Below are 15,053 nucleotides of genomic sequence, written 5' to 3' on the forward strand. Positions count from 1 at the left end.
TGACGTTTGGGCCTCCCTTTTGTATTACTGATGGTCCAGCCAAGGCCCAGAGAGGAGCAGTGAACTGGCTACAATGGCACAGTGAGTTAGGGCAGAGCCAGAACTAGACCCCCTCCACTGGACTTCTGGTTAAGGGATGTATTCTTCCTCATACTATCAGCAGAAATCAGCGGCCTCATGTCTCTCCTCCAAATACAAAAAACACTCTGAATAACAAAAATGATCTTTTAAAAATGTAGTCATTAGGCTGGGTGTGGTGGCTTACGCCTGTAATGCCAGTACTTTGGGAGGCTGAGGTGGTCTGATGACTTGAGTTCAGGGATTCGAGACCAGCCTGGCCAATGTAGTGAAACCCCATCCCTACTGAAAATACAAATATTAGCCAGGCATGGTGGCGGGTGCTTGTAATTCCAGCTACTCAGGAGGCTGAGGCAAGAGAATGACTTGAACCCGGTAGACGGAGGTTGCAGTGAGCAGAGATCATACCACTGCACTCCAGCCCAGGCAACAGAGCGAGACTCTGTCAAAAAAAAAAAAAAAAAAAAAAGAAGAAGAAGAAGAAGAGGAGGAAAAGGAAGAGGAAGAGGAAAAGGAGGAGGAGGAAGAGGAAGTGGAAAAAGATGCATCAGTGGTGTCAAAAAACTTTGAAGTGGAATGTTCAGTTAAGATAAAAACAATAGTGAGCTGGGTTTATCATTAACCAGCCTCAGCATTTCCCAGCCAAACACTAGCAGTTTCCTGGCCTCTGGTAGGCCCTGTCCTTTGGACAAATTCCTGAACAGTGTATTGGCTGATGCGCCATCCTTAGCAATGCTGGGAAAGATGAAGGAGGACTAGGATAAATGCTTCATGGCCATAGAATTCTCTCTCTCACGAATCACAACATTTTATTCAGCCTCCCACTCTCCCCTGTATCACACACATATGCTTGGGATTTGCCCTCAAGGCAGGGGGTGGTTTTGTTGAATGCTGAGCTTGAACAGAAGACTCAGGACATTCTCTCTGTTCTTTCTATGAATCATACAGACCTAGTCCAAGGCCTTTGGCCAATTTCAGCCTGGGGAAGTCTTCTCTGAGCTCACTCAGATTTTCAGAATCCAAGCTGCTTCCTGCTGGGCCATGGTCCAGCTGCTCTCTTCTGGGGGGAAGTAAAGTCTCTCCCTGGGGCTTCCTCAGCCCTCAGCCTGCCCTGGGCCTGGAGTCCAGTACAGTGGATGTGGACGTGGCAGTCACCCCTTGGCTGGATCAGCTGGATTAGTCATTCCACCTTGGCTTCGACTCCCTTCTAGTAACTTTCCACCCGCATGATCATACTCCCCTGGGTCTGGCTGACCCGGGAGCAGACTCTCATTCTTTCACTATTGTTCCAGCCTCCGGAACAAGCACCCACTGCTAAGCTCAGCAGTGCTACTCACATTTCTCTGGAGGAACCCCTAGGGTCAAGGAAAATGTCTTCATCTCCTGAGAGTTTGGGGATGTCTGACATAGACTTGTAATCCCCAGTGGTCAACAGTGCCAAATTTTGCACACACACACACACACACACACACACACACAAAGATCAAATAAGGACCAAAAGGTATCATTGGATTTGGTAGTTAAGGGGTAACCGGTAACCTTAGTGAGCATGGTTTTCAGTGAAGGGAATGGGAAGTAAGTGAAGCCTGGAGTGGGATGGCTGAAAGAAGGGAGATGGGACAGCTGAGGCAGGAGGCATTGTTGAAAACCCGGGATCCAGGCAGAAATAGGAATGAGGGGCAGAGTACTGAGGCCATTCTGGGCAAAGGGATGGCACAAACAGGAAATCAGGAGGTGTAGCTAGGGGACAGCCAGAAATGCAACTGTTTTGGACTTGAGTCCCTTCCACTTTCTGGCAATGGCACTGGTACAGTGTGCACCGCGGCTGCTGCCCCGAGCATCTTCCAACTTTGGGTTTTTATGGCTCACTGTGGCCTGGGGCTGGTGACAGGGCACTGTCGGCAGTGCTCAGGCCTTGGGGTCTGGGGACATGAGGTTTTGCCCAGACAGCCTTAGGAAGTCAGCAGGAGCCCTGGCTCAGCTTCCTCCTCTCAGGCCATGTCCTTAGTGGGTTTTGTCTGGCCTTCAAAGCCTGTTTCTTGGCCCAGGTGATGAAGTTTGCTCAGAGTGTCTAATCTAGGCTCCAGGGCTGTGGTTGTCAGAGTGTGGTGTCCAGGTCAGCTGCACCAGCAGCATCTGGAAAGGCCAAACATCAGGCCCCACTGTAGACCTATTAAATCCAAAATATTTCTAGCAAATTCTCAGAGGTGCTGCTGGTCCATGTGCTGAGAACCAGTGGCCTAGAAGAGCTAGAATATCCTTCTTCCTTGAGTTATGGTACTAGCAGGACCAGCCTCCAAAGCCATTTCTACAAGGCAGTGGTCAGGACTTACTTGGCTCTTCCTTGAAGGGGACTGCCTTAGTCCGTCGAGGAGGCCATAATGAAAACCATAGACTGGGTGGTTACAAGCCACAGAAATTTATTTCTCACACTTCTGGAAGTCTGAGATCAGGGTCCCAACAATTCTGTTGAGGCCCACTTTGCTCTCTGCCCACTTGGTCGTCTGTGTCCTCACTTGGTAAAAGAGGTGAGGGAGCTCTCTGGAGCCTCTTTTGGTTTTTCTTTTTATCTTTTTGAGACAGGATCTCACTCTGTTGCCCAGGCTGGAGTGCAGCGGTGTGATCACTGCTTGCTGCAGCCTCTGTCTCCTGGGCTCGTGATCCTCCTGCCTCAGCCTCCAGAATAGCTGGGACTACGGGCACATACCATCATGCCCAGCTAATTTTTTGAATTTTGGTAGAGACAGGGTCTTACAACGTTGCCAGGCTGGTCTTGAACTCCTGAACTCAAGGAATCCTCTGGCCTCAGCCTCCCAAAATGCTGGGATTACAGGTGTGAGCCACTGTGCCTGGCATGTGTCCTCTTTTATAAGGGCACTAATCCCATTCATGAGGGCTCCACCCTCATAACCTAATCACCTCCAAAGGCTCCACCTCCTAATACCATCACCTAGGGAATTAGGTTTCAATATATGAATTCAGGGGGACACAGACATTCAGTTTCCAGCAGGGATGCATGCTGCCCCTGAAGGCAGAGAAACAAGCCTCCAGGACTGTTCCCAAGGGGCATGCTCCCAAGGGGCATGGCAGGACCTTGGCAATCTGCATGGTGCCTGGGAGGTACATCTGCCTCTTTGCAGGTATGTGACCTCGGGTGGGTAGCCAAGATCTCACAGCCTCCGTGTGCCCATTTGTGAAGTGGGGACAGTTACATCCACCACAGATGCCATGAGGATTGATGAGTCTCCACATATTAGGGACCTGACCCAGGGCAGGCCCTCGTGGTTGGCATACAGTGGAATTTAACGGCACTTGCCTCCCGTTTCCACAGCAGCACTGCCTCGAGCTGCTGCCCTGTTCTTCTGCCATGTCACCTCCTGCAGGCCCCAGAGGTGTTTCCTGGCTGTAAGATGATATTGGCCACAGGGACCTTATTTAGTTTTCTATCCTACCTTAGAAAATTGGGGCCGCCTCTTTTCTCTTTTATTCCCCTCCCCTCCCTAGACAGTCCCCACTTAATCCAAAACATAGCTTCTCTTCCACCATAAATCTCCATCTCACAGATAGAAAATCTTTTGATTGCTGGCAGGAGAAAGTCCCAATGCTGCAGTGGGGTCCTGATGCCCCAGGCACTCTCCTTCCTGGCGTGGGACCATCCCTGCCAGCCTGCCAGCTGCCTGGCAGTCTCCCTCAGAATCCACTGGACAAGCAGTCTAGACAGTACGTGACCCTCTCTGCATCTCAGTCCCAGGAGTGGCGGAATGATGTCATCATACCCGTGCTGGAGGTGTTTCTAGACCCAGTGGGGAGGAGGAGTCATGGGGCAGGAAAAGGGTTTCTTGAGCCAGTTCTGGTGTTCTCTGTCAGATGACTTCCCCACCACAGTGAAGTTGGTGACAGATGACATCAGAGCAAGTCCAGATACCACCTGCAGCATTGGTCTGGGAAGGGACAGGAGAAAGAAAAGGCCTCAGCAGGGCTTGCTTCCCAGCTGCCCGGGGCAGAGTCTCCGTTCTCTTCAGGGTCCATTCTGTAATCCCAGTTCACTTTGAACTAGAACCTAAATTTGGTTGCTCAAGACTCTTGCTCCTTAAAAAATAAAAGCAGCCCTTTCTGGGCCCCTCACTAGTCTCCAGCAGTGAGCACAGTGCTGCTTCTTGCGAGGGCTGTCCATTCTTGTGGTCTCTCCTTCTTCATGTCCCACTTCCACCTTGGCTCACTGACATCAGCCTCAGTCCCCACCCTTCCTCTGACACTGCTCTCACCTAGATCATGGGCACCTCCAAGTTGCTAAGTCCCAGGGGTCTAGCTCAGTCCTTACCTTTCCAGAGTTCTCTGATGCCCCTGACACAACTGCTAGTGACTATTCCTTCTGGAAAAATTGCCCCTCGGTTTCCATCCCGCCTCTCTCCTGGTCATCCTCCAGCCCTTGGCTATTTCTTTGTCTCCTTCACAGGCTTCTCCTTCCCCTGTCACCCTTCAGTGACACACTGACCACAGGGCCCTGTCCTTAGACCCTGCGCTTCTCACTCAGGGTGATTTCCACAGTGAATTGTATCCACCAGCCATCTCTACGTGTCGTTGTTGTTCTTCTTCTAATTTTTTTTTCTTGTTTGTTTGTTTTGTTTTGTTTTTTTAGACAGGGTCTCACTCTGTCACCCCAGGCTGGGGTGCAGTGGGATGATCTCGGTTCACTGCAACCTCTGCCTCCTGGGTTCAAGCAATTTTTTTGCCTCGGCCTCCCTAGTAGCTGGGATTATAGGTGCCCGCCACTATGCCTGGTTTATTTTTTTGTATTTTTAGTAGAGACGGGGTTTCACTGTGTTGGCCAAGCTGGTCTCGAACGCTTGACCTCAAATGATCCACCCACCTCAGCCTCCCAAAGTGCTGGGATTACAGGTGTGAGCCACCGTGCCTGGCCTTCTTTTTTAAATTTTTTTAAAATTTTATTTTAAGAGATGGGGTCTCACTCTGTTGACTGGGCTGTAGTGCAGTGCCATGATCATGACTCACTGCAGCCTCGAACTCCTGGAATCCAGTGATCCTCCCACTTCAGCCTCCAGAGCAGTTGGAACCACATGCGTGTACCACCATGCCCAGTTATTAAAAAAAATTTTGTATGTATAGTGATGGGGGCCTTGCTTTGTTTCCTAGTCTGGCCTCAAACTCCTGAGCTCAAGCAATCCTCCTGCCTTGGCCTCCCAAAGTGCTGGAATTCAAGGCATGAACCACTATGCTGGGCCAACCTGTATTTCTTATGAAAGAGCCCCAAGGCCTGGCCCAGATCTCCCCTCTCAGCTCCCAATCCTTTATCCAGCTGCCCACTTGACATTCCACAGGCATCTCAGATTCAAAGTTCAAAACCAAACTGATCTTCCCACAAACCTCTCCTGCCTATGCTCCCTCCCTTGAGAAATGTCCACCTATTATTGAAAATTATAGGAACAGCTGAATGCGGTGGCTGACACCTGTAATCTCAGCGCTTTGGGAGAATGAGGCGGGCAGATCACTTGAGGTCAGGAGTTCGAGACCAGCCTGGCCAACATGGTGAAACCTTGTCTCTACTAAAAATACAAAAATTAGCTGGGTATGACAGCAAGCACCTGTAATCCCAGCTACTTGGGAGGCTGAGGCAGGAGAATCACTTGAACCCAGGAGGTGGAGTCTGCAATGAGCCGAGATCGTGCCACTATACTCCAGCCTGGGCAACAGAGTGAGACTCTGTCTAAAAAAAAAAAAAAAAAAAAAAAAAAGATTGTAGAAACAGATGAGAAATTCAGAAATAAAGAAAAAAGAAAACAACATTTACATAGCCCCAGCACATAGGGCAAGTTCTTTGACTATTTGGGAGTGCTTCTTTCTATAATTTTAATATTCCAATTTTCCCACTTAACATTGTAGCATAAGAATGCTCCCATGCTATTACCAGTTCTACACGACTATTTTAAACTGTTGGGAACACAGGACACAGAATAGAGCAAACATTCCAACACAAAATGGTATAAGGTAAAAAAGAAACCTTCCTCTCATCCCTGGACCCCAAGGCACCCAGTTCCCTCCCCAAGGCACCTGTTGTTGCTGGCCTCTTGCACATCCTTCTAATGATTCCTGCACCCATACAAGATCACACACAATGCCCCTCACACACATGCTTTTGGAGAGGAAGGGGACCTTACTATGTTGCCCAGCCTGGCCTTGAACTCCCGGGCTCAAGCAATCCTCTTGCCTCAGCCTCCTGAGTAGATGGGACTATAGACACATGCCACCATGCATGGCTACCCCCGACCCCCTTTTCAAACCCACATAACAGCATAGTATACACTCTTGTGGTACACCTTCTCTTTTTTTCATTTAACAACATATCTTGGAAATCAGTCCACAGCTGCCCATAGAGAGCTTCTGCATTCTTGTTTCCTGACCTTTAGTGCACTGGTGTATGTCTGTATCCTAGGTGATGCAACTAGTCTTCCACTAAAAGACCTCTCCGTTTTTTGCCAGTTTGTTATTAAACATCAGACTACAGTAAAGAAAGACCAGGGTGCAGAAAAGCAACCTCCTTTTCCATGGGCCTGGAAAGGAGGGAATGGGTGTGAGAAATTCTGAAGGGAGAATGGGTGAGCTTGGAGTGAAGGAAGAGGAGTGTTCAGCCTGGTACTCATAAGAGGAGATGGGGTGATGGGAGGAGATGCTGGCTCAGGTCCGGGGTAAGCCTAATTCTGAGCTTGTTGGTGCTGAGCGGAAGTGGAATACCAAAATGGTGAGGGTCCCCTCATTCAGGCCCAAAGCACGAGAGGGAGGTTAAGGCCAGAGTCTGAGGCCAAGGATTGAGCTCATGGAGAAGGGTGCACAAGGCCACCCTCACAATGACCCTCAGATGTGGGCATTTTACTCCCATTTTAGAGACAAAGAAGCAGGAGATAAAAGTGGTGCACTCAGGCCCCACCCTACCACAGCACAGGCCTACCTGTGCTGAGGAGAGAGGGATGGTCTGGTGGCTGGTCACTATTTAGAGGGGAGCTGAGAGGACAAGACTGCCTCCGAAGAGGCCCTGCATGTGGAACACCTGGGACTTCATGCACTGATCTCAGAGCATCTTCCCAGATCCTGTCAGGCATCTGAGTGGCAAGGCCTGGGATGGAGTGGGCTGTCTGGGGTCTCCTGGACCCTGCCTGGCACCCTGCAGCCTGCCTGCCTCTAACCTGTGGTCCTATGCTCTCCTTCCCGGCAGGTTCTGCCCATCATTGTCTTCTTCAGCTGTGTCATGTCGGTTCTCTACCACGTGGGCCTCATGCAGTGGGTGATCCTGAAGGTAAGTTCCCAGTGCCCATGACCTGGGCTCTCCCAGAGTCACCAGTTCACAGGGTTCACACTCTTCCAGAATGCCTTGCTCCCAGAGCGCAAACCTCCCCAAATACACTGCTCCCCAAGCCCATACCCTTCCAGAATTCCCTGCTCCCAGCACCTCCACCTTCCCAAAATCCCCAGCTCCCAAGTTCCACACCTTTCTGGAATCCCTTGCTTCTGAGGCCCATACCTTCCCAGAATCCCCTACTCTTAGAGTTCACAGTTCACACCTTCCTAGAATCCTTTGCTCCTGAGGTCCATACCTTCCCTGAATCCCCTGCTTCCAGGATCTTCAGCCTCACAGAATCTAGCACTGACCAAATATCCTTTCCCAAGGTCTCCTGTCATGATACCAAGGAGAAATAGCCCCAAAGTCTAAAGTGGTCTTTCCTGGAGGAAATGTTGCAGTTTTGAGGCTGAATGGAAAAGGTGTAGAAGAAGAAAAATAATTTACACTGAAAAGATATTGAGAGACTGTAGCATTGGGCCATATTGGCCAGACTCAGCTGGTATAAATGTCAGATCCTGTGCTTATGTTCATAAAATCTGCTGCACAAAAACAGGATGTAGGAGATAGCATTGGACAGCAACAGATAGCATTGGACCTGGCAAAAGATTCCAAGGTTTTAGTTGATTGAGCTCAGAATAAATCAGCAACATCAGATGGCTGCCAGAAAGGCAAAAACAACCTGTGGTTATTGTCTTTGTTCATTTTCTGTTGCTATAACAGAATATCACAGACTGGGTAATTTATAAAGAAAAGATATTTATTTGGCTCATGGTTCTGGAAGCTGGGAAGGCCAAGAGCATGGCACTGACATCTGGTAAGGGCCTTCTTACTGTGTCATAACATGGTAGAAGGGCAGAAGGCAGAATTGAGCACACAAGACACAGAGAGAGCAGGGCCAAACTTATCCTCTTTATCAAGTTCACTCCCATGATAACAAAACTACTCCTGCAGTAACAGCATTAATCCATTCATGAGGGCAGAGCCTTCATGACCTAATCACCTCCTCAAGGTCATGCCTCTCAACATTGTTACGATGGCAATCAAATACATATATATTTTTCTCTGGCAATCAAATTTCAACGTGAGTTTAGGTGGGGTTATTTAAACCATAGCAGTTGTGTTAAGAGCCCACACAGCATAGCATAAAGGAGGTGATTCTCCCCAGACCTGGAGACTGTGTTCAACCAAGAGGCTATGACAAACTGAACTATAAGCAGGAGAGTGAAAGGGCTTGAAACCATACCCTCTACAAAATGGTTGAAGGAATAAGGAACGAGGAGCCTGGAGAAGAGGAAGTTAGGGGAGGATAGCTGTCTCTGAATACTTACAGAAGAGAGATTAGGGAAAGGGCAGCCTGAGAGGCACCAGCAGTGGATAGAATTCCAGGGAAGCAGATTTCATCTTGATTAAAAAGAACAACTTTCTAATTGGGCACGGTGGCTCACACCTGTAATCCCAGCACTTTGGGAGGCCAAGGCAGACGGATCACCTGAGGTCAGGAGTTCGAGACCAGTCTGGCCAACATGGTGAAACTTCGTCTCTACCAAAAATACAAAAATTAGCCGGGTGTGCTGGTGGGTGCCTGTAGTCCCAACTACTCAGGAGGCCGAGGCAGGAGAGTTGCTTGAACCTGGGAGGCAGAGGTTGCAGTGAGCTGAGATTGTGCAACAGAACGAGGCTCTGTCTCAAAAAAAAAAAAAAAGAAAAGAAAAAAGAAAAAAAGAAAAAGAAAAGAAAAGAAAAACGCTTTCTAACACAGTGTTTCCCAAAATCTTTTCCACAAAACTCTAGTTCCACAGCATGTTAGTAAATGTTACTAGGTAAAGGTAGCCTGATCCCATGGTCAAATAATTTAGGGAAACTAGGCTAGACATTATGCTACATAAATTTAAACAAGCTTAATGCAGGACTTCTCAGAGGCTTTACTAAGCTAATGTGTATTGGTAATCTCTAAGCACCACTGCACAGCTTTACTAAGCTAATGTGTATTGGTAATCTCTAAGCACCACTGCACAGCTTTACTAAGCTAATGTGTATTGGTAATCTCTAAGCACCACTGCACAGCTTTACTAAGCTAATGTGTATTGGTAATCTCTAAGCACCACTGCACAGCTTTACTAAGCTAATGTGTATTGGTAATCTCTAAGGGGTGTGTGTGTGTGTGTGTGTGCGCAATTCGCAATTCTCAAATATATTTGGCCAGGAAATCCTTTCTGCATTCCTATGGCGAAATGGGTGGACTTGGGAAGGGGTAAGCCCCTATCGATGAAGGTGTGGAAGAAGATTATGAATTGACCTTTTGGGAAAATGTAGATGAGGGGGTCCTTCACTGGGCTGGGAGTTTGGGAGGAAGGTGTGTCAGGTCTTTCACTCCAGCCCCCCTTTGACTCTGGGGTTTGCTGATGTCCGCCAACAAAGAACACTCTGCTTCCTTCTAGATTGCCTGGCTGATGCAAGTCACCATGGATACCACAGCCACTGAGACCCTGAGCGTGGCTGGAAACATCTTTGTGAGCCAGGTGGGTATGGCAGCCTCCTACCCTCCCTCATGCTCATCAGCAGCTTCCCCAAAGAGGGCAGGTTCCCTGGATCCCCAGAGCTCTGATTTAGTCCAAGGAAGAGCCGTTTGAACCTTCTCCCAGGGTCCTCAAATTCTGCTGCCCCAGGGCTACGCTGTTTGGGGGATGACTGGGTTGTGCCAGGGAGGATGTCATCTGTCTGGCTTCTCTTACCACTCTAGCCCTAGGCGGTCTTCATCAGCCTGAAGACTCACAGCTCCTACAGATGGAGTCCAGTTTCTCATCTTATACATGAGGAAACAGGCTCAGGGGATGGGAACCCCTTGACCAAGATCCCACACGTATAAGCCATGGCTTCGAATCCAGGTTTTCTTCTTTCTGGTCAGAGTTTTTTCCACTGCATTATTTTGTCTTTTCTTTTCTCCCTCTTTCTTAAAATGTATTTTCCAAAGTAAATGTGACTCTGAAAGCACCCTCGGTGTTGAGTCCCTTTCAGAAAGCCTGATCCCCTGAGGATGGCCCTCTGGAGACTCTGCCAAGGCCTGTCCTGGCCCATCTGCTTAATGTTTGAGTCACCAAGAGACACTCTTGTCAAAAGATGCCATATTTCACTGTACAGTTTAGGAAACTTTGGGGAATATTTTAATCTTTTTTTCTGTGGTGCAAGTGTGTTGATTTGAAAGTTTTTTTTCTGGTTGTTTTTGTTTAGTTTTGTCTTGTTTTTAGCCAATGAAGATAGACATACTCTCAGATAAATTATCAAAAAAGTCCCTTAAGGTGTTCAAAATGAGGCAAAAGAGGAAAACACTATTAAAATGCAAAGCAGTTATTTTATATGAAAGGCTGCAAATGTGTTCCATGTGTTTTGCTGGGAAAATATGTAGGTGGGGTGACATTAGGCGACGTGAAGCGCTGCCAAGCTGAATTCATTTCGGACAAGTTGTTGGTCAAGCTGACCTAGGTGCCGGGGTCTGTGTCTCATTTCCCCCAAGAAGGAGAAATGGGGAGCCTTCAGGGGTCAGTGATATCATTTCAACCTCTCTACATGTGGCAGGCCTGGGCCCTCTCCTCTTGTCCATCCACACTGCCTCCCTGCAGGATCACATTAGCCCCATGGCTTTAAATGCTGTAAATGCCTCCCAGGTCCTGCTCTGCAGTCCTGACCTCCCATGAACTCAGGACTGACAGGTCAACTGGCCCCTTGACCGTCCACTTGGAGATTTAGGGGGTGTCTCACATTAAGACGCTAAGTCCAAACAACCAGAACTGTTGCTCCCCTCCCTCATCACCTCTGCCCCTCTGAAGCGTTTCCCCTCTCAGCAGGTGGGAACATCTTCCACAGGATCATTCAGTTGGAGCTGGAAGAGCTGCCCTGCCTTCCTCCGCTTCCCCCACCGCGGCATCCAGTCTGTCGGCATTCCCACAGCGCTGCCTCTGTGACCCCCCTGCCCGGGCCGCCTGCCTCTCACCTGAACACTGCTGTCTCCTCCTACCTCTTCTCCCTGCCCCTACTATCTGTCCTTCACTCATACACCTGAGTGACCCTTCAGACACACAAAGCAGATGGTTCCACTCCCGCCTAAGCAAGCTCACCGCTCACCCCGGCTTCCCAGCCCCTCTGTGGCACACCTGCCCCCTCTGCCTCCATCTCAGGCAGCTCCCCCACGCCCATCTGCAGCAGACATGCTGACTGCTATGGCTTCTGGACTTTGCAGAGCTTCTTGCTGCTTTAGGGCCTCTGCTGTTCGCTTGCCTGGAATGCTATGCTATCAAACCATGTCACCGGCTCCTTCAGGTCTCAGCCAACCCTAACCTAATGTCACCTCCTCAGAGAGGCTTTTGCCGATTTCTCAGTTTTTTTGTTTTTGTTTTCTGAGATGGAGTCTCACCCTGTCACCCAGGCTGGAGTGCAGTGGCACAATCTTTGGCTCACTGCAACCTCCACCCCCCGGGTTCAAGTGATTTTCGTGCCTAAGCCTCCCTAGTAGCTGGGATTGCTGACATGTGTCACCATGCCCGGCTAATTTTAGTATTTTTAGTTGAGATGGAGTTTCACCATGTTGGCCAGGCTGGTCTGGAACTCCTGACCTCAGGTGATTCTACCACCTCGGCCTCCCAAAGTGCTGGGATTACAGGCATGAGACACCATGCCTGGCCTACTCAGTTTTAAACACCCCTAACCAGTAGGCATTCTCACACATATCTTCATAGCTTTCGTCACCATCTAAAATGACATTGCTTACCTGCTTGGTTCCTTGTTGATTATCTATATCCTCCCACCACCTGCTAAAGCCCCCCTCCCGCCCTCCACTGCTCCCAGGATAGAAGCCCCGTGAAGGCAGGGACTTTATCCTGTCGACCTATTGTTCCTATTCTATAGAACAGTGCCTGGAACACAGTAGGCACTCAGTAACTAGTTACTGAGTGAATAACGAAGGGCTTCGGGCTGCCCAGATGCCCAGAAATGCACCCCTCATCCAATGCCGCAGCTTCTTTCTTTCGGTCACCACTGTGGCTACAGGAGAGCTTGGGCCTGCAGCAGGATCTGCTTCCCATCCATTTACGTGAGCAGGGGTCATTCCTGGAACCCCTCTGAACCTCTTTTGCTCTCCTGGAAAGCGGAGATGCCCACTTCTATCTTAGAAGGTTGTGAGTCACAAAGGTGACGTGCCTAGCAGGGTACCTGGCATGTGGCAGGCTGTCGACACAGGGGAGCATTGTCAGGCCGGGAGGGAGGGATGAGGGTCTTTCTGCAGTGATGGGCAATGCTGAGGTTCAGAGAGGCTCAGCCAAGTACGGACACTGGTCTTTACCCCGCCCTGCTGCCTCTTACCGTGGGACTCCCAGGCACTCACTGTGACCTGTGGAGGGGGAGGGTGTCCCCAACCACCCCCACCCTGCTTGTCTGACATCTTTCCTCTTTGCAGACCGAGGCTCCATTACTGATCCGGCCCTACTTGGCAGACATGACACTCTCTGAAGTCCATGTTGTTATGACCGGAGGTTACGCCACCATTGCTGGCAGCCTGCTGGGCGCCTACATCTCCTTTGGGGTAGGCAGAGCCCTCCTTCTGCTCGGCTATGTTGAGGACCTGAAACCCATCTTTGTGGGAGCCCCACACAGCTCCTGGCCAGAGCAGCCCTGGGATCTTCTCTCTTGGGCCTGCTGTGCTGGCAAGAGGAGTGGCTTCCCCTGAGCCAGGCTGGACCATTTGCTCGGGCTTTGTGCATGGCCGCCTGGGGCAAAGCTGCCCAGTGTTCCATTTACTGAGTGCATACTAGGTGCCAAGCAGTATGCTAGGTGTTTTAATAGCCCCATTTTCCAGATGAGAAAATTGAGGCTCCAGAGTAAGTGAGATGCCCAAACCCAGATCTGTCTGACTCCAAAATTCATGCTCATTTCTCCAGTTTCACACCTGGGCTGTCCCTAGAGGTCCGTCCTACTCCTTCCCTCCTCCCCTTCCCCACACTCTCTCTGGGCCCAAGTCCTGCCTCTGCTCCTAAATTATTTCCTGTGCAGTTTACACAGCATAAAGCATTTGTAAGTCAAAATCCAGTGGCGTGAATTAGGCCCTTAAAGCAATCACAGTGCTACTGCATGGCGGGTAGAGGGAAATTTTCAAATGCATCCCTCACATAATGCCCGGTAATAATGCTTTACTTTCGTAAAACACCTTGTGCTTTCACACTTGTGCTTTCACAGGCAAATCTTCAAAGGTCTCAATTTTATTTCCTTAATGATCAAAGAAATTCTTGCTTATTGCAGAAAGGAAAAAGTTTTTAAATCTCTTTCTTAACCCCACTTCCCGTGGGTAACTGCTTCTATTTTTTTATTTTCTATTTGAATTTTTTTTTTTTTTTTTTGAGATGGAGTCTTGCTCTGTTGCCAGGTTGGAGCGCAGTGGCACAATCTCGGCTCACTGCAACCTCCAGCTCCCTGGTTCAAGCATTTCTCCTGCCTCAGCCTCCTGAGTAGCTAGGATTACAGGCACACCCCACCATGCCCAGCTAATTTTTTTTTTTTTTAAGTAGAGACGATGGGGTTTCACCATGTTGGCCAGGATGGTCTCAAACTCCTGACCTTGTGATATGTCTGCCTCAGCCTCCCAAAGTGCCGGGATTATAGGCATGAGCCACCTCGCCTGGCCCGGTAACTGCTTTTAATAGCTTAGAACAGCTATTCTCAAAGTGGGGTTCATGGACCAGCATTGTCAGCATCACCTGAGAACTTGTTAGAAATGCAAATTATTGGGCCCATCCTAGACCTGCTGAATCAGAGACGATGGGGGAGGCCAAGGCAGGCTGATTGCCTGAGGTCAGGAGTTCAAGAGCAGCCCGGCCAACATGGCGGAATCTTATCTCTACTAAAAATACAAAAAAATAGCTGGCCATGGTGATGGGTGCTTGTAACCCCAGCTACTTGGGAGGCTGAGGCAGGAGAATCACTTGAAACTGGGAGGCGGAGGTTGCAGTGAGCTGAGATAGCACCACTGCACAGCAGCCTGGGCGACAGAGTGAGACTCCATCTCAAAAAAAAAAAAAAAAGAAAAGAAAAGAAATGATGGGGGTGGGACCCACATATTGCGTTGCAACAGGCCTCGCAGGTGATTCTGATGCTCGCCCAGTTTGAGACCCACTGACCTAAAATGTCATTCGAAATCTTTCTGTGTAAGCAGTCTTTTAGGTATATACACCTGAGTACTCACATACTTTCTCTTTTTTAAAAAAATAAAAGATGAGAATCATTGATAAGGAGAAAATAGTTCATAAATTATAAAAAGATATTCAAGCTCACTGATATTCAAAGGAATTAAAATAATAATAACTTGTATTTCTTCTAAGTGATATGCAACCCATTACATGCCTCCAAATGGCAAGAGTATGTGGTACTCACCCACTCATGGTAAGAGTTTAATTTAGTGTAACCTTTTTGGTGAATGACTGTCAGTCTATTTATTATATATTTATTTTATTATATATATAATATTTTATTATTGTATCATATATCACTTTCAAAATTTTTATTTATATAATAAAATATATTTTTATTATATAGATCACTTAAAAATATTTATTTTTTCTTTTTTAACTCCCCACATGAC

General features: G+C 48.6%; 1 protein-coding gene across 1 annotated transcript in view; it reads left to right on the forward strand.

The window, feature by feature from the left end:
• The window catches only part of SLC28A1 (solute carrier family 28 member 1), a 69,414-nt gene that overhangs the window by 34,885 nt on the left and 19,476 nt on the right, over nucleotides 1-15,053 (forward strand). Inside the window, exons 11-13 of the mRNA XM_037987771.2 lie at nucleotides 7,307-7,387; nucleotides 9,871-9,951; nucleotides 12,879-13,004. Coding sequence (XP_037843699.2) covers nucleotides 7,307-7,387; nucleotides 9,871-9,951; nucleotides 12,879-13,004 — 288 coding nt within the window. The remainder of the gene's footprint in view (nucleotides 1-7,306; nucleotides 7,388-9,870; nucleotides 9,952-12,878; nucleotides 13,005-15,053) is intronic.

The sequence above is a fragment of the Chlorocebus sabaeus genome, chromosome 29 (genome assembly GCF_047675955.1).
Source record: "Chlorocebus sabaeus isolate Y175 chromosome 29, mChlSab1.0.hap1, whole genome shotgun sequence".
Taxonomy (NCBI): Eukaryota; Metazoa; Chordata; class Mammalia; order Primates; family Cercopithecidae; genus Chlorocebus; species Chlorocebus sabaeus.